Source organism: Leptosomus discolor, chromosome 1, assembly GCF_034619465.1.
Source record: "Leptosomus discolor isolate bLepDis1 chromosome 1, bLepDis1.hap2, whole genome shotgun sequence".
In the NCBI taxonomy this organism is placed as follows: Eukaryota; Metazoa; Chordata; class Aves; order Leptosomiformes; family Leptosomidae; genus Leptosomus; species Leptosomus discolor.
Window position 1 is genome coordinate 38,109,415 of NC_141391.1, and position 27,172 is coordinate 38,136,586.

The following is a 27,172-nucleotide window of genomic DNA, read 5'->3' on the forward strand; positions in this document are numbered from 1 at the left end:
GAGGGATAAGGGAAGCTCTGGACAGCCGCCATACGTTCGGCGGGGGGGGGGGGGGGGGGGGCGGCGGGGTGTCAATTGGGAAATGCATCTGTGTCAGTGCACAAGATTCTCTAAGGGACGGCCACTGGGGGAGTTTGTATCTAAAGGGCTGAGAGGAATCCTGGCCAAGTGATGGATATTTTCATCTGTGTGTGCACATCTGTGTTTCTAAAGACAAGGCCACAGGGGAGTTGCCTATCAGAGGCACCAGGGGAGCCCCACCAGCTGCAAAAGAGCTCTGTGTGTGTGTGCATGTCTGTATGTGAACATGCACATATGTCTCTCCCCTGAGTGAGGAGATCTTTATTGGCAACTGGAATGAGCCTGCAGCCTCAGGGTCTCATGTGACCCAGGTGCCAGCCACAGGGAAGTCTGGGATCTGAGGGCCAGAGACGAGACAGTGAGCTTGGGAGCCTACCTATTACAGGGATTCACATTGTATGTCTCCCACTAATCTTCATCCTCATCAGCCAAGGAGGGAAACAGGATGACACCCATTGTGTTGTTTGTGTTAATTTGTGGGGTCTGCCGTGCACTTATGTACATGCTGTATGCATGTGTTTGTGCAGATGCCCACTGGGAATACACACTCAGCCTCACTACTGGTTGCACCTGCAGGGCATGGAGCTACAGCAGCCTCACCTCTGTTGGGTAGAAGGATTCATTTTCCCCCTCACATTTCCCTTCCTTCACAAAGGATTTATTTCACCCAAAAGGGCTCACACATTCATAGCCACCTTACCAGCAACATCAGCTATTCTTTTGCTACTTAAAACACTAGAATTATTCATAGAGTCATTTAGGTTGGTAAAGACCCTTAAGATCATCAAGTCCAAATGCGCCTAAAGCCCCCAAACCTGCTATCAAGGATTATATGATGACCTCCTTCACTGTTTGAAACTGTTAATGATATTTTAGACATTCTCAAAATACATAGAAAGCTATAATATGCAGTACTAAGGAAACAGAGAAAATGACAAGCCTAGGTAAGTATATTTCACCACCTCAGAGTTGATTTCGGACTGACTACAAATTGGGTGTCAGAATTTTAAACCCTGCTAGCAAGAATAACAGCAGTAAGAGCCAAAATGGAGCAATGATCACAGGATGAATGGCAAAGTTTTATTTGGTTCTTATTTCACAGGCTCCCTGTTATTCTGAGAGCCTATGAAATAAGAAAGTGATTTTATGCACACACCACACACTTGAAAAACAAAGTTACAAAGATCCACAATACAAAACTCATGTTGCTCATAACACTTCCTGATCATGGCCCTAGAATGTACATCTATCCGTGCTCTCATTTTGATCTTCACGAAGAATTCTTATACCATTCTCTGTAAATCAATAAAGTCTGTTGAACTTACACACTTGATAATGCAGGAATCAATAGATTAGGTGTTGCTAGACTAATTGCTGACTCAACAGCTTATCAAGACACCACCTCCTAACAGAGGTGCTATGCATACAGGAACGAAAGGTATTACCTGCCATCCTGCCTCCCTCATCTCCCCCCCTCCTCTTAATTAACACATCAGATCATCTATTAACATCTATTGCTATATTAAGAAACTCCTTAAAAATAAGATTCAACACGTGCATGTGTAACCACACTCATGGTCACTGAAAGAATTCCCTAGTTCTGCCAATGCTTCACTCCAGCCTCATTTAACGCCTTTCTCAGTAACATAGGACAGACAGTCCGATGAGAATGGGACAGCCAAGGATAAACCTGATGGCATCACCTACTACTGAGGGAACAAGAATTGCTAATGGAATTCTCATAGGACTATCCATCTGTGCTGGTTTGGTGTCTGGTGCGGTTTTGATAGAGGGGGAGGGGGCTACAGAGGTGGCTCCTGTAAGAGGTTTCCAGAAGCTCCCCTGGCTCCATTTTCAGATCCACCTCTGGCCAAGGCCAAGCCAATCAGAGGCTCTGTGAATAACTCCATTTAAGAGTGAAAGAAGGTGTTGGTCGAGCTTATTGTTCTTTGTTGGTGAGCAGAAGGGAGAAAGGGGATTTGAGAGAAATAGTTCTGCAGACACCCAGGTCAGTGAGGAAGGAGAGGGGGAGGTGTGCCGGAGCAGAGGGTCCCCTGCGGCCCACGGTGGGGTGGCGGCTGAGCCCCTGCAGCCCCTGGAGATCAGCGGTGGCCCAGAGGTTGGCCTGCAGCCCGCGGAGGGCCCCAGGCCGGAGGAGCAGGGACCGGGCCCGAAGCAGCCGTGACTCCGAGGCAGCCCGCGCTGGAGCCGCCCGTCGGTGGGAGGGCGGCAGCCCCGGGAGGGACCCGCGCTGGGGCAGTTCTGGGGAGCTGTGGCCCCGCGGGAAGGACTCCCATTGGAGCAGTGGGTGGAGGGCTGTCTGCCGTGAGAGGGACCCCCCGGTGGGGCAGGGGAGGGCTGCGAGGGCCCCTCTCCCTGAGGAGGAAGGAGCAGCAGAGACACCTTGTGCCGGACGGACTGTAACCCCCATTCCCTGCCCCCTGTACTGCCGGGGGGGAAGAGGGAGCAGAGCTGAGCCCGGGAAGACCGGAGGGGTGAGGGGAAGGTGCATTGTCTTTAAGACCTGGTTGTATTTCTCAATATCCTTGGTGGTGGTGGTTGTTCATTAAATTGATATTGTTCTCCTCAAGTTGAGTCTGTCTTTTGCCCATGACCATAACTGGTGAGTGAGCCCTCCCTGTCCTTTGTCTCAACCTTGGAGCCTTTTGGTTGCATTTTCTCCTCCCCATCCCTCAGGGGACAGGGTAGGGGTGAGTGGGGGGCTTTGTTGCCAGCTGAGTGGACTCAAAGCATGACACCATCTTTGAGGCTGTCCACAACTGAAGGTCATATTTAACACAAAACTGATATAATTGATCTCCTTCTGTGACAAGATGAACCACCTGATAGATGAGGGAAATGCTGTGGATATTGTTTACCTCAACCTCCGTAAAGCCTTCAACACTGTTTCCCATGGAATTCTAGTGAAAAAACTGGCTGCTTACGGCTTGGGTGAGCATATGGTCTGCTGGGTAAAACACCGGCTAGATGGCCGGGCCCAGAAAGTGGTGATCAATGGAGCTAAATCCAGCTACGAAGTTTAACGAGTCAGGTCCTTCACTTGGGTCACAACAACCCCACGCAGCGCTATAGGCTTGGGGATGAGTGGCTGGAAAGCTGCCCGGCAGAGAAGGACCTGGGGGTGCTGGTTGACAAGTGGCTGAATATGAGTCAGCAGTGTGCCCAGGTGGCCAAAAAAGCCAATGGCATCCTGGCTTGTATTAGGAACAGTGTGGCCAGCAGGAGTAGTGAGCTGATCATCCCCCTGTACTTGGCCTTGGTGAGGCCACATCTCGAGTACTGTGTGCAGTTTTGGGCATCTCAATACGAGAGAAACATTGAGATGCTGGACAGCGTGCAGAGAAGGGCAACAAAGATGGTGAAAGGCCTGGAGAATAAGTCTTACAAGGAGCGGCTGAGGGAACTGGAGCTATTTAGTCTTAAGAAAACGAGGCTGAGAAGAGATGTTATTGCTCTCTACAACTACCGGAAAGAACACTGTACAGGGGTAGGTGTTGGTCTCTGATGTTATGAACAATTCTTTCACTGAAGGAGTGGTCAGGCATTGGAATAGGCTGCCCAGGGAGGTGATTGAGTCAACATCCCTTACTGTGTTAAAGGTTCTTTAGATGAGGTGCTTGGAGTTACGGTTTAGGGCTGTACTTGGAAGAGCAGGGCTGATGGTTCGATTCGATGATCACAAAGGTGTTTTCCACCTGAATGATTCTATGATTCTATATGCAGGACCCCTTGTCAGCCAACAAATTCAGCATCATTCTTAGGGGGTTTTAACTACTTTATATTGTTGAATCTTAATTAAATGTAAAAAGCAAGTACCACAACAGATTCTCAATCATATTTTACTTCAAGTTGTTCTAGCTCTCAAACCTGTGGTGCTTACACTCAGTTTCCAGTTAAGTAAACAATTTAGGTTGAAAGTGATTAAGTATTTCCAGATGATAACTCCTAGAATAACCCGAACAGGAGAAAACAGTTATTTTCTGAGGAATGCTACTAACACCTCTGCTTTGTGAGTGTTCTGGGAACCAACAAACGAGGCCGAATTGACAACCATGGCTGGTCTTATTTATGGTCACAGACAGGAAGGGGGTAGGGAATAATAAGGGAAATGATTTAGCAGCAGAGGTTACCTACATCGAGCACAGAACTTTACGTCATCTGCGTCTCATCTTTCTTCCCATATCCAGGCTGAAGCTCTCAGACCCAAAAGGGCAAGAGAACAGCAAGCACAATCCCAGAGAAAAAGAATAAATACTAGGTGGTTTTTGTAGAACAACTTCCAACAGTGTTTAATGAGACTTTCACTGAGATAATTTGGACTATGAATGCTGATATCAATGCAACTTGACTAACAACAGCTGTTTATTGTATACACATCAGATTTGTATCATGAGACTAAAAATGTATTTTCACTTGCATATAAAGTGTGTTTCCTATTGCCCATATTTGGAGCAAAAGCTGGCGTGCAACATCTTGTAGGTCTCCAAAACGTAAAAGTTACCATGCAGACTGTCCACGTACCGAGCCAGAAGGATTTTAGCTGAAAAAGGATGCTAACCATACTTAAAGTGCTGGATCTAATCAAATACCTCACGATTGGCTGAGCAACCTACATTTTGTTAACACCATGAACATAAGCTGTATTTCTGTATAAACACTGCTTAGGCTGTATTTACTGCAGTGATTCAACCCCAGCATTTAGGAAAAAAAAATAGCAGCTGTACCAAATTAGCAGGTGGAAGAATTAGTTACATTTAAGCAGGACATGGAAGTTAGGAAAGTGGGCCTGTCATAACTAACAGCAAAAGGAGTTCACGGCTGAACCATTAGCTGAAGTCACGGGGGAAAAAAATATCTTAGAAGAATTCACAAAAAAGCCCTCCTTTTTCAAGGAAAGCGATAGCACAGTACAGTGGCTTTGCCATGGAAAACACACTTCATGATGCACTGAAAAAGAAACAAAGCACTAAAGTTCCTTCAGCCACCACCGACTTCCATTCCTTGGCTTTTCCTTTCTCATTCTTGGGACACAGGGACTTACCAGACTAGACACGAAGTGCGTTGGTCTGGATGCAACCTAACATATCGACTCAACAGCTGCACCAAACCATGTGGATTTGGTGTTACTGGCACTAGCTCTGGGATTCCTCTACTTTGGTTTAGCACAACACACAGTGATGCCTGGAACAAGTAAAGCATATAAATCCACTCAGGCAAAACCCTCTCACATTAAGGTTGTGGAGACAACAGATTTGATGCCCTTGAAACAAGAATAAGAACCACATCATATCCCGTTTCTCCAGGCCTGGTCAGTGGTGTGAAGGCTGGGGGCAGCCTTGGCTGTAGTGACCACGAGATGGTGGAGTTCAGGATCCCACATGGAAGAAGCAAGGCAATCAGTAGGATTGCAACCCTGGACATCAAGAGAGCTAACTTTGGCCTCTTCAAAGACCTACTTAGAGGAAGCCCATGGGCTGGGGTTCCAGAAGAGAGGGGGGGGCAAGAGAGCTGGTTGCTATCTCCAGCACCATCTACACCAATACAGACAGAAACGGTAAGACATTTGCCTCTGTTCCCATCCCAAATCCCTGTACAAAGCTCTGGGGTGTCACTCGGCGAGAAAAGCGGCAATGGCGGCTGTGAGCCCGGAGGCTGCTCTCTATGGCAGCGGACAGGGGCAGCCTCAGAGCCGGGGGAACTCGAGGGGGAGCCCAGAGATCCCGCAGCTCTTGCGGGCACAGCTACTACCCACTGTTACTCTTTCCTGTGGGCACGAATGATGCTGCAAGTCACAGCCTGGGTAGAATCAAGGAAGATTACAATGCCCTGGGGTCAAAAGTGAAAAATTCTGGTGCACAAGTTATCTTTTCCTCCATCTCGCCAGTTGGGGAAAAGGAGGCAGACGGAAATAGACAAATAATGCACATCAGCTCCTGGTTTTGTGGCTGGTGCCATCGTGAGGGGTTTGGTTTTTATGACAACGGGTCATTCTTTGACCATAACCTGTTAAGGAGGGATGGAATCTACCCGTCCGGAAGAGGCAAGAGTATCTTTGGTAACACGCTGGCCAGCTTGGTGAGGTGGGCTTTAAACTGAAAGACTCAAGGGGAAGGGTCCAAAGTGGCAATGCTCCTGCCATTGTATCCAACTGGGGAATAAGCTGGGTCACGCAGAGCAGCAGCAAGGGTTCCTTAGCTGCCTCCCCTGATGAGTACCAGAAGGTCAATGGCCCCAAGGCCACGTATGGCTATGGTGGATCCTCACGCACCCCTCCATGCTCAGTTACCCCTCTGAAATGCCTGTACACTAATGCACACAGCATGGGGAACAAACAGGAGGAGCTAGAGATCTGTTAGCCATTGCAGGGCCATGATCTCATTGCAATTATAGACACATGGTGGGACAGCTCCCATGACTGGAATGCTGTCAGGGATGGCTATGTACACTTTAGGAAAGGCAGGCCAACTAGGCAAGGTGGGGGAGTTGGTCTTTATGTGCGAGAGCACCTGGAGTGTATCAGGCTCGGACTATGGCGAGATGATAAACAGATTGAGAGCTTGTGGGTAAGACTTAGGTGGCAGGCTAATATGGGTGTCACTGTTGTGGGCATTTACTATTGGCCACCTGATCAGGATGAGGAGGTAGATGAGGCCTTCTGTAGACAGCTGAGAGCAGCCTCACAATCACAGGCCCTGGTTCTCATGGGGGATTTCAACTACCCTGGTATTTGCTGGAAAAGTAACACAGCCAAGCAGCCACAGTCCAAGAAGCTCCTGCAGAGTATTGATGGTAACTTTTTCACTGAGGTGGTAGAGGAACCAACGAGGAGAGGTGCGTTGCTGGACGTTGTACTAACAAAGAAGGCCTGGTCAGTGGTGTGAAGGCTGGGGGCAGCCTTGGCTGTAGTGACCATGAGATGGTGGAGTTCAGGATCCCACATGGAAGAAGCAAGGCAATCAGTAGGACTGCAACCCTGGACATCAAGAGAGCTAACTTTGGCCTCTTCAAAGACCTACTTAGAGGAAGCCCATGGGCTGGGGTTCCAGAAGAGAGAGAGGGCCAAGAGAGCTGGTTGCTATTCCAGCACCACTTCCTCCAAGCCTAAAACCAATCCATGCCAGTGAGGAAGAAATCGAGCAAAGGAGGCAGAAGGCCGGCTTGGGTGAGCAAGGAGCTTCTGGAAAAACTCACTGGGAGGAAGGCGGCTTACAGCATGTGGAAAAAGGGACTGGCCACTTGGGAAGAATATAGGAATGTTGTCAGAGTATGCACAGATGCAACGAGGAAGGCTAAGGCCCACTTGGAATTAAAGCTGGCAATGGATGTCAAAGACAATAAGAAGGGGTTCTTCGAATACATTGGTAGTAAAAGGAAGACCAGGGAAAATGTGGGCCTGCTGCTGAGTGAGGCAGGTGCCCTTGTGACTGAGGATACAGAGAAGACAGAATTACTGAATGCCTTCTTTGTCTCAGTCTTTACTGCTAAGGCTGGTCCTCAGGAATCCCAGACCCTGGAGGTAGGAAAGGAAGTCTGGAGGATGGAAAATGCCCCTTGGTCGAGGAGGATTGGGTTAGGGATCTCTTAGCCAGACTGGACACTCACAAATCCATGGGCCCCGATGGGATGCACCCACTAGGGCTGAGGGAGATGGCAGATGTTATTGCTGAGCCGCACTCCATCATCTTTGACAGGTCATGGAGGACAGGAGAGGTGCCTGATGACTGGAGGAAAGCCAATGTCACCTCAGTCTTCAAACAGGGCAAGAAGGAGGACCTGGGAAACCACAGACCAGTCAGCCTCACCTCCATCCCTGGAAAGGTGATGGAACAGCTCATTCTGGCTGTTAACTTTCTTTTCTTACACCTGTTTAATGATAACAGGAGTAGTCAACATGGATTCACCAAGGGAAAATCATGCTTGACCAACCTGATAGCCTTCTATAATGGCATGACTGTCTGGGTAGATGAGGTGAGAGCAGTGGATGTTGTCTACCTTACTTTAGCAAGGCTTTTGACACTGTCTCCCATCACATCCTCATGGGGAAGCTTAGGAAGTGTGGGATAGATGAGTGGACAGTGAGGTGGATTGAGAACTGGCTGAAGGACAGAGCTCAGAGTTGTGATCAGCAGCGCAGAGTCTAGTTGGAGGCCTGTAGCTAGTGGTGTTCCCCAAAGGTCAGTACTGGGTCCAGTCCTATTCAACACGTTCATCAATGACCTGGATGAAGGACAGAGCGCACCCTCAGCAAGTTTGCTGATGACACAAAACTGGGAGGAGTGGTTGACACACTGGAACGCTGTGCTGCCATTCAGCGAGACCTGGACAGGCTGGAGAGCTGTGCAGAGAGGAACCTAATGAGGTTCAATAAGGGCAAGTATAGGGTCCTGCACCTGGGGAGGAATAACCTCATGCACCAGTACAGGCTGGGGGGTCTGCTGGAGAGCAACTCTGCAGAGAAGGACCTGGGAGTTGTGGTGAACAGCAAGTTACCCATGAGCCAGCAATGTGCCCGTGTGGCCAAGAAGGCCAATGGTATCCTGGGTGCATTAAGAAGAGTGTGGCCAGCAGGTCGAGGGAGGTTCTCCTTCCCCTCTAGTTCACCCTGCTGAGGCCACACCTGGAGTACTGTGTCCAGTTCTGGGCCCCCCAGTTCAAGAGGGACAGGGAACTACTGGAGAGAGTCCAGCAGAGGGCTACAAAGATGGTGACAGGACTGGAGCATCTCCCCTACGAGCAAAGGCTGAGAGACCTGGGGCTCTTTAGCCTGAAGAAGAGAAGGCTGAGAGGGGATCTTATCAATACTTACAAATATCTAAAGGGTGGGTGTCAAGAGGACAGGACCAGGCTCTTTTCAGTGGTGCCCAGCGACAGGAAAAGGGACAATGTGCACAAACTGGAGCACAGGAAGTTCCACCTGAACATGAAGAAAAGCTTCTTTGCTTTGAGGGTGACAGAGCACTGGAACAGGCTGCCCAGGGGGGTTGTAGAGTCTCCTTCCCTAGAGATACTCAATACCCGTCTAGTCATGATCCTGTGCAACCTGCTGTAGGTGACCCTGCTTTAGCAGGGGGTTTGGACCAGATGATCTCCAGAGGTTCCTTCCAACCCCTACCATTCTGTGATTCTATGTTCCTAGAGAAGAAAATTAACCTTAAGGCTCCAGATCAAAATGCTACAAAGTAACTGCTGGCTTGGATCTTTGTTTTCTTCACCACATAAACATCAAAACTTCCACCCAAGATAAGTTTATGGAGAACATATTACTAAAGGATGTCACTGCACTACAGGAAAATATACTAATAGAGTAGGCAACCCAGTATCAGAGAGAAGTCATGACTACACAAAGTGTGTTGTTTGCAACAAATAAGGTATCACAACTTCTGATACCTCATTATGAAGGGACTGGTTTACAGAACTGTTACAGTTTAGCCTAAACTGCATTACTTGAAGCACTGAAGAGCCTTTCATCCCCTCCCCACTCCCATTCTCATGAAGAAACAGAGACACACACGCGCGCGCACACACACACACACACATATATATATATATGGACCATCAAGACACTGATGACAATCACTAAGCACAACTCGTTAACAGAATTGTGATATGAAATATACAGGTATGAAATCACCATTTCCTGGCTGAAGGTATAAAGACAAGAATATTGCTTATAGCTTTGCTCTTTCTCTAGGTGTCCTTCTCACTCTGCCTTATAGATCTGAAGGTGTAAAAGTCCATGGGACCTAATGAGATCCATCCATGTCTCCTGAGAGAGTTAGCAGACCAAGTTGCTAGGCCACTTTCCATCCTATTTGAGGAGTCACGGCAGTCTGGTGAAGTGCTCATTGACTGGAAAAGGGGAAATATTACCCCATTTTCAAAAAGGGAAAAAAGGAAGACCCAGGCAACTACAGGCTGGTCAATCTCATCTCGGTGCCTGGCAAGATCATGGAGCAGATCCTCCTGAAGACTCTGCTATGGCATATGGAAAATGTGGGGGTGATTGGTGGCAACCAACACGGCTTCACCAAGGGAAAATCCTGCCTGGTGAATCTGGTGGCCTTTTATGATGGAGTAACAGAATCAATTGACAAGGGAAGAGTGACTGACATCATCTGTCTGGACTTGTGCAAAGCTTTTGACACTGTCCTGCAGGGCATTCTGGTCTCCAAATTGGAAAGACATGGGTTTGATGGATGGACCACTCAGTGGATAAGAAATTGGCTGGAAGGTCGCACTCAAAAGAGTTGCGATTAATGGCTTGATGTCTGAGTGGAGATCAGTGACAAGTGGTGTACCTCAGGGATCAGTACTGGGACCGGTGCTATTTAACATCTTTGTTGGTGACGTGGACAGTGGCATCGAATGCACCCTCAGCAAGTTTGCCGACGACACAAAGTTGTGTGGTGAGGTCGACATGCTGGAGGGAAGGGATGCCATCCAGAGGGACCTTGGCCAGCTGGAGAGGTGGGCCCAGGCCAACCTCATGAAGTTTAAAAAGGCCAAATGTAAGGACCTGCATCTGGTTCGAGGCAATTCTAAGCACAGATACAGGCTGGGCAATGAGTGGATTGAGAGCAGTCCTGGGGAGAAGGACTTGGATGTGCTGCTGGAAGATAAGATGAACACAAGCCAACCGTGTGTGCTTGCAGCCCAGAAAGCAAATCGTATCCTAGGCTGCATCAAAAGATGTGGCCAGCAGGTTGAGGGAGGTGGTTCTGCCCCTCTGCCCTCGTGAGACCGCTCCTGGAGTGCTGCATCCAGCTCTGGAGCCCCCAACACAAGAAAGACAAGGAGCTATTGAAGCGAGTCCAGGAGGGCTTCCAAAGTGGTCAGAGGGTTGGAACACCTTTCCTATGAGGACAGGCTGAGAGAGTTGGGCTCATTCAGCCTGGAAAACAGAAGGCTCTGGGCAGACCTTACAGAGGCATTCCAGTACCTGAAGGGGGCCTACAAGAAGACTGGGGAGGGACTTTTTTTACAAGGGCCTGCAGTAACAGGACAAGGGGTAATGGTTGGAAGCTGGGAGAGGGCAGGTTTAGACTAGATACAAGGAAGAAGTTCTTCACCCCGAAGGTGGTGAGACACTGGAACAGGTTGCCTAAGGAAGTTGTGGATGTCCCATCCCTGGAAGTGTTCAAGACCAGGTTGGATGGAGCCTTGAGCAACCTGGTCTAGTGGGAGGTGCCCCTGCCATGGCAGGGGAGTTGGAACTAGATGATCTTTGAGGTACCTTCCAACCCAAACCATTCTATGATTCTATGATCTATAGGCAAAAAGTACTACCACTCTCAATTTTCAAGTTCACATGTTTTTGACTGCCTACTATTACATACTCAGTAAACACAATTTCACATCTGGAAAACATGCTTAAGTACTATAGCATAGCTCAATCTCTCAGACATTTTGCCAGCCATTTTAGTTACAGAAGCCAACAGCTCAGTCCTGAAGGTCTGCTGTAACACCCTGATGTTGACACATGATAGAGAACTAGTAGAACGTTAACAACATAGAAAGGAAGGAGAATACAAAGCTGAACAAATCCTGTGTATTCAACAAAAATAATTATTATTCTTAGTGGATGGGGAACACACGGGAGAATACGGTTGCATCAATTTATTTCAGTATCTTTGGAAATAAAAACAAACCTCTAGCTTCCCTTACAAGCAAAAATACTTCACGTACGATCAAAGAAGTTACTTCCAACGATTCTGAGTCAAAGACCTCTTAAAATCTTTTTCCTCCTCGAAGCTCCAGAAGATTAAAACAGTATATTCTTTCTTTGACAGTCAAATTGCTCTACAAGATTAACGTCTTACTATGAGAAATTCCACTGGTAGTAATAGAGCTTTTAGTAAGAGAAAGACTTGCATAAACCAAGATACACAAAAGAATCCCTGTCATTAGATGACTTCTTATTCCTCCCAGGGATGATTTTACCTTTCTTGAGAGCAAATCATTTAACTAATGGTAGGAAATAAAAATTTATAGAGTTTAAGCCTGTGCACAATCACATCTTGAATGTGTAGAACACATTTCACTCTGAATCTTGTTTCTCTATATACTGGTGTAATGGGTTTACGTGGCAAGGTTTTGGCAGTGGAGGGGTTACAGGGGTGGCTTCTGTAAGAAGCCGCTAGAAGTTTTCCCTGTGTCCAATACAGCCAATGCCAGCCGGCTTTAAGATGGACTCACTGCTGGCCAAGGCTGAGCCAATCAGTGATGGTGGTAGCGCCTCTGTGATAACATGTTTAAGAGAGGGAAAAAAAAGTTATTGCACAGCAGTAATTGCAGGAAGAGAGAGAAGTGAGAATATGTGAGAGAAACATTCTGCAGACACCAAGCTCAGTGAAGAAGGAGCGGGAGAAGGTGCTCCAAGTGCTGGAGCAGCGATTCCCCTGTGGCCTGTAGTGAAGACCACGGTGAGGCAGGCTGTCCCCCTGCAGCCCATGGACAGTGGAGCAGATATCTGCCTACACCCCACAGAGGACCCCACGTCAGAGTAGGTGGATGCCTGAAGGAAGCTGTGAACCCGTGGGAAGCCTGCACCACAGCAGACTCCTGGCAGGACCTGTGGCCCATGGAGAGAGAGAAGCCCACGGTGGAGCAAGTTTGCTGGCAGGATTTGTGACCCTGGGGAGGGGGCTCACACTGGAGCAGTCGGTTCCTGAAGGACTGCACCCTGTGGAAGGGACCCACGCTGGAGCAGGGGAAGCATGTGAGGAGTCCTCCCCCTGAGAAGAAAGGAGCGGCAGAAACAACAGTGTGATGAAATGACCCCAACCCCCATTCCCTGTCCCCCTGCGCCACTTGTGGGGAGGAGGAAGAGAAATTCGGAACAAAGTTAAGCCCGGGAAAGAAGGGGGGTGGGGGGGGGGGGTGGGGGGGAAGGTGTTTTAAGATTTGGTTTTATTTCTCATTACTACTCTCTCAGTTAATTGGTAACAAATGACATTTTTCCCAAGTCGAGTCTGTTTTGCCCATGAAGGTAAATGTTGAGTGATCTCCTTGTCCTTATCTTGACCCCACAAGCCTGTTGTTATATTTTTCTCTCCCCTGTCCAGTTGAGGAGGGGGAGAGTGATAGAGAGGCCTTGGTGGGCACCTGGCATCCAGCCAGGGTCAAACCACCACAACTGGAAATCATACAGCCTTTATCTTTATAGCAGTTGCTATGAAATCAGTATACATTTCATTTTTGTCCAAGTAAGGTATCTTTTTAATAAAATTCTGTTAATATGCAGGTTTTCTAATCTTTATGAGACTTACAAACCATTTGTTGCAGTGTGGGGCATTTGAGACAGAAAACAGGCTTGCTTCCACAGTGATCTTGCAGGTAGGTAATTTCTGAGATACCTGCCACTTGCCACTCCTCTGTGGAATAAGATTCCTATCATCATAGTCTGTAAACAAACAAGCTAAAAGAACTATGTGTTGACTGTGTAAAAAGCAAGGTGTTTCTGAACTTATTGGGGATTTGTCACTAGAAGTAGACAATTCATCAGCACCTCAGGAATAATCCAATACAACTCAAATATTGAGAAGCATCCTGCATTTTAGACTCTCAAAATGTGGCTAACTTAGCTATACTTCAAAAAAGCTCCTGGTCACCATTATGTAACACTGTATTTGTAAGAAACAGACTTGGAGTAATATAAATATTTTATAAAGCATAATGCAGCAGAGAGCAAGTTAACATGCAAATGACTGCCCATGAGAAGAAAGGAAATATATATTTCAGTGAAAACTACAAAATCAAATAATCTTAAACCTTCAGTTTCTTAATCTTCTCTTACTACAGTTTTCCCCCTTGTTGCAAAAGGAATTCACAGAAAATACCTTTGCCAGTTTTTGTGCTTGGCATGAAACATCAAAACCACTCTGCTCTGAGCCATGTTTAAGTTGCCTTAAGGACTCAGATAGTATTATTAGCTGTTTCTCAGAATCAGACACATAAACCTCAGATAAAACCGACAGAAAACTCAGATAGAGGGGCAAAAAGTGTCAGTAGAAAGCAGCACCCTGTTCCCAGATGAAGCTGCGAGCAAATAAAATGCCCACCTTTAAAATTATATGCCACTGCAACATTGGGGGGGGGGGGGGGGGGGCGCGGTTTACTGTTAGGCCTTTTATTAAACAGCTGTCACTTTAAATATATATATATATATATATCGACAATTTGGTACTAGTTTGCATGTGATGTTTCTCTCGTCTGTGAAGGGGTCTTCAGTATGCTCTCAGAAATTTAAGGAGCGAGCGAGAAGATTGCTTACTACAGAACTATCAGGCTCTTTGTCCTTATTCCAATAAACACAATAAACCTGACTTACAGTGGCTACCATTACAAGTTAGACAAGCTCACCAGGCTGACAAAAGGACAAGTGCAATAAAGGCAGCAAGCTAGCCTCTTCAACAAAAACAAAAAAAAACAGTAAAACAAACAAAAAAAAACAGCCCACACCACAAAAACAGCAACATCTTGTGCATCCAGACTTTAACCCTTACATAACACTACCAAAATTAAGTTCTGGTTACCAAAAAATAGTTTTGCTTTGAGAGAACTGTGAACAATTCCTCAGCTCTCCGAGATAAAGCACAAGTTTATAGAATCAAAGCTGTATTATTAACCTGCCAGACTTCGAGTTCTTAATAACCATCTCCAGCCCATGAAACAGCGTAAAGAAATAGCAAGAGGCGATTTAAGTCAATCTAGGAATGACAGGTGGAGGCAACATACTCAACACTACTAACACCACACACCTAATCAACAGTAGCCAGACCATTGGTTCCTAAACCAGGGAACATCAGTGTTTCACAGCAGAAGGATGCTGCATATTGTCCAGCATAAAAATCTCAACTCTTGAGCTCTCAGTTACACACAGTACTTCAGCAAGAAGTCTGTAGAGCACCAAAGTCACAGCAGCTGATCATTAGATGCCTACAGAACATCACTCCTTAAGTAAATTCAAAGACTTTGTAAAATGATCCACTTTAAGAAAAATTATTCTTACCTATAAAAGAACAGTGCAGACAACGAAATAGGTAACTTCAATAGCAAAATAATAAATCTTTGTGATACAGAACCTCATCTGCTGTTCAAGAGATAGATGAAGTTTGAGAAACATAGTGTTAGCGTGACAGTGAGTATAGCTAACATTGTTTGAAACAAGCATTAATGAGTTTTTTAAGCAACTGTTAGTTTGCTAAACATGGTATTTTAAGCTAGCCATGCAGCCTAAGTAACTTTAATATTAAACATGCAATCACAGGTATATTAACTATACTGCATGCAAACAGGCACAATTACCTGTGTCCAGCTCATTTAGCTCTGATTAGAGCATACTTCAAAGCCATCCATAGATTTTTGCTACTTGAGCTGAGTATGTTACAGATAATTAACAGTTTAGTGAGATTTTGCCAATTAACTAAATTAACTTCACAATTAAGACAGTTCCTTGTATCAACAAGGTTATTTCTATTGCATTAGCAACAGGGTTATTAGCTTAGCACAGCCAAAGCAAAACTTAAGTTGTCTTACCACATCATCTGTCAGTGTCTTGATATTTAAGTGCTGTAAATCAAACAGGAAACCAGTCATGTCACAATTTTGCAGTGAAAAAACAACAAAAAACTCAAACAAAAAAAGCAAGTTTCAGTTACAGTTACTGTTATTCAAAATAACATGCAAGTTAAACAGTATTGAGTCATGGCACTTGAAGTAATAATTTCTTGGCAAGTTGTACTTTGTTGGTTTACAGTGCACAGCAAGTTATATAGGGAATACAGTATAGATTCAAAAAAAACCACCCCTGTAATCTGATCCTTAGACAGAATAATACCACAAGAATATAAACCAAGTACAGCTTGGAATAAGTTGTGGTTTATTATATTTTATAGCTAATATACCACAACAAAGAGAGCTGCTCATAATTCAGCTACTAGAACTGTGTCTTGGGATGAAGACACCACCAAGGAATCGGTCCAAAGATTTTAAACTCAACAGAAGAACACGGAGTTCCTCAACAGTTCAAAACTATCTGCCAAACTGCAACACTGAAACAACTAAGATTGTGGATTACTCTCAAGCAATGCCTAGTGGCAAGCAGAGCACAAAGTTATGAGTAGAAACTGACATAAGCATTTATTAGTAGTAACATCCAAAAAAAATCTATAGATCACTCGCTGCTGTGTGAAACGACAATGCCTGAAACAACTCTTCTGCTCTCCGCTGCACATTTACTGTCCTAGGTTACAGTGTAAGATGTGCCCAAAAAAAAGTATTCTATCACCATCTTCAGGAGCTGTTGAGACCAGGTGGGGCGGTGCTCCCTGCCTTCCCCCTCTGGACTATCTTCTGTTAATGGGCACAACAATGCCTTATCGCCTGACCCATCGATAACTCGCTCCTGGGCTATCTCCTGTTAATGGCCCATCAAGGAACTGCCTCAGGACTCCCCATCCCATTGTGAGATGCTCCACCCGGGGGGAAGAGGCCAAGCAGTCCATGCTAAATAAAAACTGAGATCTCCAACACCCTAGCAGCCTTCTTCCACTGGATTCCCAGAGGAGCTTTTCCCCCACTGGAGTTCCAGAGGACAAGAGCTACCTACCTACCACTGGACCTTCGGAGGAAGACCAGACCCTTTTACCTGATTGCTGCTTCAACAGAACTACATCCATCACTTCAGGAGGACTGCAGCCATCATCTTATCGGACTGCTACTGCCACCCTAACAGGGTGTCAGGTTGTATTTCTGACTCTGTCAGTGTAAACCAGTGGGTTGTTTGGTTTTTTTTCCTGCCTTGTGTTATATATATATATATATATATATATATATATATATATATATATATAAAAGTAAAGAACTGTTATTCCTATTCCCCATATCTTTGCCTGAAGGCCCCTTAATTTCAAAATTATAACAACTTGGAGGGAAGGGGGTTGTATTTTCCATTTCAAAGGAGGCTCCTGCCTTCCTCAGCAGACACCTGTCTTTCAAATCAAGACATTTACAAACACAGCAAATGCTAGGACACACAGCTCTTGCACAAAACCAAAAAGCAGCACTGAAGAACATTGGCGACTGATGAGTCAGTGTTGCAGGGATCCCATTTATAGTTTTCACAAAGAAGCTAAGAACAGATTTGGCAGGGAAATGGGAAGAATGCAAAGTAGCGTACTTAGTGAGATAGACTCTTACCCTATTCTTAGACTCCCTCACTGCCTTGTGTACAAAGCTTGGCAGCAGTTACAATGTCAATTGTCAATGGCTACCTCCATATTAATCAGATTTGGAAACTCTGACTTTGTCTTCACCCAGTCAACGATACTTAGGCATCGTTAGTTATGACATCTTCTCTGGCTCTTCCCTCAGAGCTGAGGAACAATTTGTGTTAAGTCAAATATTATCCCATGATAGCTCTACTCTGAACATTGTCAAGAAACTGAGGAAGAAGCATCTGATGAATGGTTGTGAAGTTAAAAAGCGAGTGAAGCGTGAGGAAACACTCAGTATTCAGTGACATAGTGTAAGTTCTACCATCAAAAATAAAATTAAAAAAAAGTGGAGCTAGGTCAATACAGAACTTTTATGACAATCCCATTCCACATTCTAATAGATAATGATTTCTATAAATGAAAACAACAAAGTGAAAATATTTCAATCCAGTCAGGAGACTGAATATCTGTATCCCAGTCTTCCCATTGGTGTTCTTCTGCAGCAGGGGTAGATTAGACTTTTGCCCCACATACTGCTATGTGTTTTCTGGCTTGTTCATCCCATTCTGCTAAATAGCTACAAAGACAGTGTAAGTGTTAATTTCTGTCATTGGCAAGAGCTCATGATTTTACATTTAGCAAGTTCTTGGTATACCTTCTCTATCCTTAAGCGATCAAAACTGCAGGAAAAAACAATGACACATGGTCTTACACTGCAACTTGGTAACAAAGAACATAAAAATTTATCCTTTTTTCATACACGCGACTTAAAACACTAAGCCCTAAGCCCCAAGCAATGCACAGATACTATTGTGAAGCTCTTCTAACATGGCAGGAGACCGAGTAATTTCCTTAGAATTACAATCTTCTGCATTATATGCTTTGAGGTAGAAGTTTGAGATTCATGTCAAACTCCTGTACATTCCACTAAACAGACTCAAAGCACATCAGCTTCACTTCCACTTGGGAACAGATGTTGGATGTTCTGCAACTCCTCTGTACAAGACACCATCATCATCCATGGAATCAAGGCAATATTTTTCAGATTCAGGTTTTGTTCTTGGAAAAAGGCAAAAGTTAATGGGACAGTTCACACCAGTGTTGTACCTTTCAATCAAGCTGTGAAATTCAGCAATGGGATTTACTGCAGTAAAAGGTGAAAAGCTCCCCGTTTTGTATATGGCTTGCAGTAACAAATCTCAAAAGGCTTATTCTGTGAGTTTTGTGTTACAATACTTCTCAGTCAGAGGTGCTGGTTAAAACATGAGAACTGAGGTGATATTTTTGCCCTCTCCCTCACCAAGTCCTTCTCTTCTGGCAAAGCTGTACAAAGTAAAACCAGTTGCCGACCTCCCTGGTCTTCTGTAGCATTTAGGGATACTGAGATGAGGAACATTACATGTACTCTTAACTACAACAAAAAAATAAAATACTGCTGCACTGGATCTTTTAATGGCACTGAATTTAGAGGAGTGCTGTGACTCAAGAACAGGAGTGTATTTTCATTCTTGACAGGCCAAACTAACAAAACAAATACATCTCTAATAAAAGGAAAAAATAACTAGACCACAGTTCGGTAGAGGTTGGAGTGCTTTACTACCACAGGAACATATTTTTATTTTCAGGCCTGTATATATCAATTCACAGAAGCAAGACATATTCTGCTCGAGTGAAAAAGCTGCCTTAAACATAGGCCTGCAAGTAAATAAATCTGGCTTCAGTAATATTCCTAAAATATTCAGCTACTGCTAAAAACATGATATAAGCTTACAGAACACTGCTTTGCAATGGATGAAAATACTAAAATGCTATTCTGTGCCTTCTATGAACTACTCCAGAATAATAAAATTACTGCTTTTGAGAACATAGGAGCTACGTACAAGAATTCCTCTAGTCTGTTTACCATGTAGACAGAGAGTAGATACGTAAAAACTGATAAACAAATTAACAATATTTTAAGTAGCTTGACATCCCGTTTTCTAGTCGAAGAGATACAAATACATGAAGAGATTAAGGAGTTAATTAGGATACTTCAGAAAGTCTAGACTTATCAGTAGCACCTACAGTTGAGAAACCAGAAGTGTCACCATTGCTTAGTCTTCAGCTGAACAAACACAATTATAAACAGCTAGCATTTTGAAATTTCATTTTCCAGGGTAACTTAGTTTTTAGTCTGGGACACAGAGGGTCATTTTGGTTTGCAATTGAGAAGCAGTTTAGTTAAAGCTAGGTCACAATTAAAAATAAGTGCATAGATGTATCATTTTTGTAGAAAGCAAGAAATGTGGCATAGAATTACCCCTTATTGAAGCTTAGGTCCCTCAGGCATACTGGTAAATAACTGAATTCACTGGACACAGGACATACACCTACATTCAGTGTAAGGTTCAGTGCTCTTGATAAGCTGTCAAAAGGCCTGATCTCAAAAACATCAAAGATAGTGAAAGCCTTAGACAGAAACTGAAAGGTACAATAGCACACAACAGCTGAGGTTCACAACATATGCTCAGCAACAAGAAGACGACTCACAAAACAGAAAGAGCACTGTGGCTCTTGAAAAGGTCATGTATGACGAAGCCATGCGTGACGCAACTTCTGCTCCACCCAGCTAGGGAAAGTAAGCCAAACACTATTTGGCTTCATATATATTCACAGTAAAGAATCTTATTGTCACACAGAAGAGAATGATCTTATGTTGCATATCCAAGCAGTAGCACATAAAGTTAATCTGCAAGACAGAGTTTAACAAGTTGAGTCATTCTCTATGTAACTACAGCAGTCAACTCTGGATAGAGACAATGAAGTGAAGCAAAGAAATTAGAAATGCCACTTAATTGAATCAACAGTACTAGATCGATGTTGTGTCATCACATTTATTTCTCTATCCTTGCATATGCATATTTACAAACAAAGTTCTACCTAAATGCAGTACAAGCAGTCGAGGCAAACAGGACCAGAATTCAGGAGAAAGACACCTTCTTACACAGGATTCCCGTCTCATGTCTTTGGCATTTTTTTCCACCAGCACTACAGCTCAGTGTGGCCTGGAAACAATGAAGAACACCCTAGTACAATACAGGGTATAGTCTGTATCATCTAAAAGTTTTGGCACTCTACTAAAAGGGGAAGCATCTCCATTCTCCACAAGTACTCTTTTCACCATGACATAAGCACAGAGTGACATTGCTCATTTGACTTTCTGAGTGGAAACAGCATGTCTAAAAACAGGATGTTTGGTACTTGAACTCAGATCATGCCTGGCAGGGACGGACATGGTTAGTACGCCACAGAGGCAGACAAAGTCTGATTTGTTGTTCACAAACGGAATTAGAAAACAGACAAGCACCCAGCCATACACCTCTGCCAATACAAGACGAGTTTTACGCATGCAAAGTAACAGATCTCAGACAGCTAAACAAGAATTTCAACATGCATGCCCTCCACCGCACTGAAGTACTACTATTTACAAAAAATAAAAGAATCCCACAACCTGGTATCTAAATCCTTTTGGGATCTTCATTTTTGCCTTCCTTGCAGAAGAAAACAAGGAAACAAAACCACATATTACAACCCCTCCACACCACCACACACATATGCAGCTTCTTATGATACATTAAGGACAGCTTAGAGAGCCTACATGAGCTATGAGAAAAGACAAAAAAAAAAAAAAAGGGTTTAAGCAAGATGCAATGAGTTTTAGAAGAACTGGCCAACTTAAGCCCAAATGCTGAAACTAGACAAACAAAGACTAAGGATGTACACATAATCACATAATCCCTTCTGTACCTTTTGAAATGAGAAAGTGAGAAAGAACTATCACACACTGCCATTAATTCTATCACCAAAAAGATTCAACACTAGCTGTTTTTTCCCCAAAGGCTATTCTCCAGCAGAAACACAACCTGAAGACTTAGGCGGGGATTGTGAGGAAAACTGTAGACTCAGTGAGAGAGATGTAAATTGGATGATTACAGTGAACGCTATTACTCCTTTGTCACAATATTCCCTCAGTAACTTTGCTACCTCAGTCTGTTAACACAATTTAGAAACTGCTGTATAACCCCACAGCATTTCCTACTTTTAATTTCCAATATACTACTTCAGCATTTATTTAATGGTTTTATCACTCTCTCTTGCTTGGAAAGCAGTCTGAAAAGCAATCAGGGGCAAAATTATCTTAACATGACAGCTTCTACACAGTGATATTCTTTAGGCATTGATGAGTTAAACTCAAAATTGGTGCTTACAGGTAAGATTATATAACAAAGTACTAGAACACAGCACTAAAATTTAATATCATAACCCACAGTGTTAATTCATGCCAACAAAAATAACAGCATGAGGAATTTACAGTTTTACAAAGCTACAATAAAGCGTTTTGGGTAACATCTGTTCAGCAATCATTTCTTTAAAGGACTAATTTAGATTCAAGGTCTTACACTGCAGCATAACGGCAGCAATAATTCAGTCACTTCGTAATTAAAGATATTGACACAAATCGGTCTTACCTTTCTACTCTGTGCCAGAGAAATGGAAGTGTTTTTGCTTTTAACTACATCTTTCTTTGATTTACAGACACTGTTAAATGCAAGCGTTAATTTGTCTATTTTCAACAGATTGGTGCAAACAAGAAAGCCTCCTTGACTCATACAAATTTCGTAAAGAACTTAATCAAAAACATAACCTGAAAGTGACTGAAGACAGGTCAACAGTATGCTGAAATTAATAGAAACACCTCTAACTTGAGCTAGAAAATTAAGTTGGCCTTTTGAGGACTAGTGTCTACAAGATATAGTCCCAATAAAGTGCAAGTAGAATTCAGGTAATCAAGCACTCATTTTTATGATTTCCAAACATTTCTAAGTCAGGGGGTGGTGGGTGTCGAGGAAAGCAAGCGGCAAGCAACTGCTTTTTACCCCACCCTTCAAAAGTTTTCCGCTCAATGTATACATAGAAAACAGGTATAATCTCTGCCATGCTTCAATTAATTTTCTTCTTTTACCAAGCCCTAAACATCAAGGGTGAATGTAAGAGCTTTCAACAAGCTGAAATACCACAGTACCATAGAATAACTTCTACCCTTTTAAGAGTCCGACTCTCCCAAAATCTTGGATGCACTGAACAAAGCCAAGCACATGGTATGTGCTGCAAAATTAACCATCACTCCTTAAGAAAAAAAAAAAATAATTAACGATTCTATAAAAGAGGAGAGAACTGAGGCTTACAAATCATTCACTTCTTCCTAGCTAGTTTATGCAGAAGGGCAATACCTCAATGTGACATATGGCTGCAATCAACCACTGTAACTGTTTAGCCCAAAGACTCTTTCTGCTCCTTACAAACAAAGCCAGTTTAAAAAAAAAAAAAAAAAAAAAAAGACTTTCCTCCTTCTAAACAAGAATGTTCTTTGGAAGAAAGAAAAAAGGAGTTTACATTTTAATGATGTCAACCAGCAATCCGATTTTACCTCAAGGTTTGTCAGGGAATCAAATTCCTTTTCAGATTAGCATATCTGCTGTGACAGATCAATATGCTGCATTGATTGGAAGGGCCCAACCTAGAACTTGTTTTCAAGACTTTCGCACTGAGGAAAATTAGACTAATACAATCTGGATGACTTGAGTTGACTGAATGTAATGTTCAATTTCATCCACATTTGACCAATGTGCAAGAGATTAGAAACATAATATAGGTGACATGAAGAAGTACAGCAGTGTAAGCACCCCAGGCACAGAAAAGGCTACAGCCTATATCTAGGACTAGATTACAGAGAATTTGACGGGGTGAGGGAAGTTTTACGTATTCTGACAAAAAAAATAATTTAACTAATAAAAGTACATTAAAGATGTACTACAGGAAGAGGTAGATATGAACAAGTCAACATAGACAGAATAGAACAGAAACATTTAGGTTGGAAAAGACCTTTATCGAGTCCAATTGTAAACCTAACACTGACAAGTCCACCACTAAACCATGTCCAGAAGCACGACATCAACACGTGACTCCACCACTTCCCTGGGCAGCCTGTCCCAATGTTTGACAACCCTTTCAGTAATGAAATCTTTCCTAATGCCCAATCTCAACCTCCCCTGGTGCAACTTGAGGCCATTTCCTCTTGTCCTATCACTAGTTACTTAGGAGAAGAGACCGACACCCACCTCACTACAACCTCCTTTCAGGTAGCCGTAGAGAGCAATAAGGTCTCCCCTCAGCTTCCTCTTCTCCAAGCTAAACAGCCCTCATCGTCTCAGCTGCTCCTCATAAGACCTGTTCTCCAGGCCCTTCATCAGCTTCATCACCCTTCTCTGGACCTGTTCCAGCACCCCAATGTCTTTCTTGTAGTGAGGGGCCCAACACTGCACAGTGTTCAAGGTGCAGCCTCACCAGTGCTGAGTACAGGGGCATGGTCACTTCCCTGCTCCTGCTGGCCACACTATTTCTGATACAGGCCAGGATGCTGTTGGCCTTCTTGGCCACCTGGGCACACTGATGGCTCATGCTCAGCCGGCTGTCAACCAGCACCCCCAGGTCCTTTTCTGCCAGGCAGCTTCCAGCCACTCCTCCCCAAGCCTGTAGCGCTGCGTGGGGTTGTTGTGACCCAAGGGCAGGACCTGGCACTTGGCCTTGTTAAACCTCATACAATTGGCCTCGGCCCATCGATCCAGCCTGTCCTGGTCCCTCTGCAGACCCTTCCTGCCCTCCAGCACATCAACACTCCCACCCAATTTAGTGTCGTCTGCAAACTTACAGAGGGAGCACTCAATACATCCCCTCCTTTTTTGGAGAGGGAGACACACCATCTCCTCCTCAAAAAAACAAACTAGTCTTGTAAGACAACAGGAGGTAGAAAGGAAGGAGAGTTTACAGATTTTAGATTTAATAGCTGAATGCAATAGTCTGTATTGCAGTACCTTGGAACAGAAATTTATGAAGCAATAGAAAGAAAAGCGTATTTCATAGTACCCTTCAAGTGAACTACCCTAATCAAAGAAGCCGGTTGCTGTCTACAACTATTAAAGTAATTCTATATGTTTCTTCACCAGAAATTATTAGCCAGGACAAGCTAGGGATTAGAGACTACAGTTCAAAGGCTATAGTAGCCATAGCAGTAACTTAGGTTTTGTGGCATGGAGCAGCCTGCTGCTCTTTAGTAACCGCTCAATTCCACAGATCACATTAGTGAACTATACGCCTCACAGCAGTTCATGTGAAGATAGAGACAAAAATCCTAAACTCTATTCAAGAAATATTCACCTCTGACTCTTCTTAAGGTCACCCAGTGAGCTAATGGCATATGTAGAACACAATCCAGGTTTGGAGAACGATCATTCTTCAGTACCCTATCAACACCCTATGGCAATAAACTTTGCTTAAAGATGAAGGAGAAAAAAAAAGAAGAAAAAAAAAAGACTACTGTCTAAGATCAAATGCTTTTGAAAGTTACAGTTTGACAAAGCATTCTCATGAATTAAGGATATTCTCAGTCATCCCTGCTTAAAGAGTTTCAGAAACTGGGCATAGCGAACAGGGACAGGACAAAAGAAAAAAATATTAAATAAATCCACGCCATGATGATCATACACCCTACAAAGCTAAGTCAGAAAGTCAAATTTAATTCCCTTTATTTTCTGTAACTGTGCCAAAAATCACCACCATGACATCAAAGAGCCAATCAGCTGATGCCCACATCTGCACATGCTCAAAACCACCCTTGCCTAGCCTGGGAAGCCTAAGCATATATCAGGCAAGCTCCTCTGCACCAAAGAGGTGGCCTTCTTTTACTGAAAAGCCAATCAGTCTTCATCTAAGAAAAAAAAAATCGCAATGGCTTGTATCATATATCTAGCAGGGTTATATTCCCTATAAATTATTGTATTTCTGTTTCAACACATGGTTAGGAAAAAAAGGTGAACATGATGGCAACATCTTATTTCTGTTTTAACGCAGTTAGGGGGGGAAAAAATGAAAATTTTTTCAATATCCTATTTGCTAAGAATTTAGCAGTTACAGTATCAAGAAGTAAAACCTCTTGACTCAATGCTCTTTTCAGACTCAGACACACACAAATCCGTGTCTCCCACTCAGCACAGGAATAATCCAACCATCAAGTCATATACAAACAACTCTACCCAACGTTTTAGACTGGGCAGACCATATAGGTTTTTACTCAGGGATCCTATACTAAAGCATGTCCAGCCATGCCACCTTCATGACTAAAATGCCTGCACCCCAGTAGATACAGAGCCATTCATGAAGACAAGCAAACAGCTTTTGGTCACAATTTCATATAGGCACATTCTAACATGTAAAAACAGGCACAAGGACTTGGTTCACACAGCAATCTCTGCAGCCACAATATGAAAAGGGTTCCAGGAAACAGGAATGCCAGGAGTAAGCTGTGACCTTCCAGAACAGGTTTGGCCAGTCTACAGTTTGATATTGCTCATTAGCTAACCTGTGCTCAAGTGCTGGACACTCAAGTACTGAATAATGCATAAAGACGCCTTAGAATCAAGAATCTATCATACGTTATGTATTATAGTATCTATTTTGTAAGCACATAATACAGCTTAGAGCAGGTGGGGTCAGAGCTGGCTGAACAAAGACTAACCTGTGCATCACCTAAATATGAGCATGGGATGCATCTGCTCTGCATGTGGCGGTACAAGACCTGCACAATGCATGTTTGTCCCAGCTTTCATACACGGAAATTTCATGACGTCCAAAGAAAACCCGGCTATTTCTGGGTGCTTTTTAGTCAGAGCACATCCTACATACGCATCATCTTGTGGACAATTATTAGCCATTTCATGTTTCCCAGTTTCTTGGTGTGCTAGCCAAGAGCTTGTAAAAGCAGAGCTAGGGAGAAGAACTTCACTATGTCCCTTAAATTTAAAGACTCGGCGTTTTACTACACAGTTTATATCACCAAAATAATAAAAAAAAATCCCGTTCTACTGAAAGTAACATCATTTAAGAGCTAGAATTCTCTTCTGTTCCACTTACACCTACAGCTGTCAAACAGCCAGTAAGACAGTAAACCTTCACGGTGGAGAGACCTGAAAACTTCCTGCAAAATAAAGCCAGGTCCCTTCAGGCAGGCAAGGAAGAGGCGAGCTGGAGCAGGCGGGCTCACCCTCTGAGGCCCATTTGAAGTCGACGGCGCCGTTCCGTAGCCCATCTATTCCTACACGGCCCCCCAGTCTCTCAGGGGGCTCTAGGCCAGCGACCGTCTCGGGAGCGGGCACAGCCCCGCCGCACGGTCGCGCCCCTCGGCGCAGGCCCGGCAGGGAGGCGCCCCGGTGGACCGGGCAGGGCCGCCGCCAGGACACACCTCAGCCGGCCCCTGCGGGGACGGGCGGAGACTTGGGATCGACTCGTACTTACGAATTTGGGCTTCCTGCCGTCCGCCACCTCCTCAGGGCCGCCGGCTCTCCCAGCCCCCGGCGGCCCCTTCCGACGGAGCCCCTTGTTCTCCCGCCCACCGCGGCCCGGCGGCGAGGACGGGGCGCAGTAACGCGGCCGCGACGGCCGCGGCTCCATGGCGGCACCCGGGAGAGGAGAAGAGAGGAGGAGAGACGAGGGGAGACTGCGGCCCGCGATCGGGCCCAGGCCCGGCGGCCGTGGCCGAGCTGGGCGCCTGCGATTAGCACGGCTTAGCGGGGCTCGGCCGGGCAGGGCACGGCGGGGGGAGGAGGGAGGCTGAGGTCTAAAGCCGCCACCGCCTCGACGCAGCACAGGATTTAGCGAGGAGCCTCTAATCCCGCTGGCGGCGGCGGCTCCCGCCCTCCGCGCCCGGCGGCTGCCCCGGCCGCAGCACCGCCGCGCCGCAGCACAGGGGGAACAGGGGCGCG

General features: G+C 44.7%; 1 protein-coding gene across 2 annotated transcripts in view; it reads right to left on the bottom strand.

The window, feature by feature from the left end:
- Positions 1-26,861, bottom strand: part of DIAPH3 (diaphanous related formin 3) — a 272,276-nt gene extending 245,415 nt beyond the window's left edge. The window contains exons 1-2 of one of the 2 annotated variants that reach the window (XM_086481982.1): positions 26,706-26,861; positions 15,640-15,672 (exon numbers count right to left, since the gene is read on the bottom strand). In XM_086481982.1, the coding sequence (XP_086338108.1) occupies positions 15,640-15,672; positions 26,706-26,861 (189 nt within the window). The remainder of the gene's footprint in view (positions 1-15,639; positions 15,673-26,705) is intronic. The other variant, XM_086481984.1, reaches the window with a different exon arrangement.
- Between the last annotated feature and the right edge of the window lie 311 nt (positions 26,862-27,172).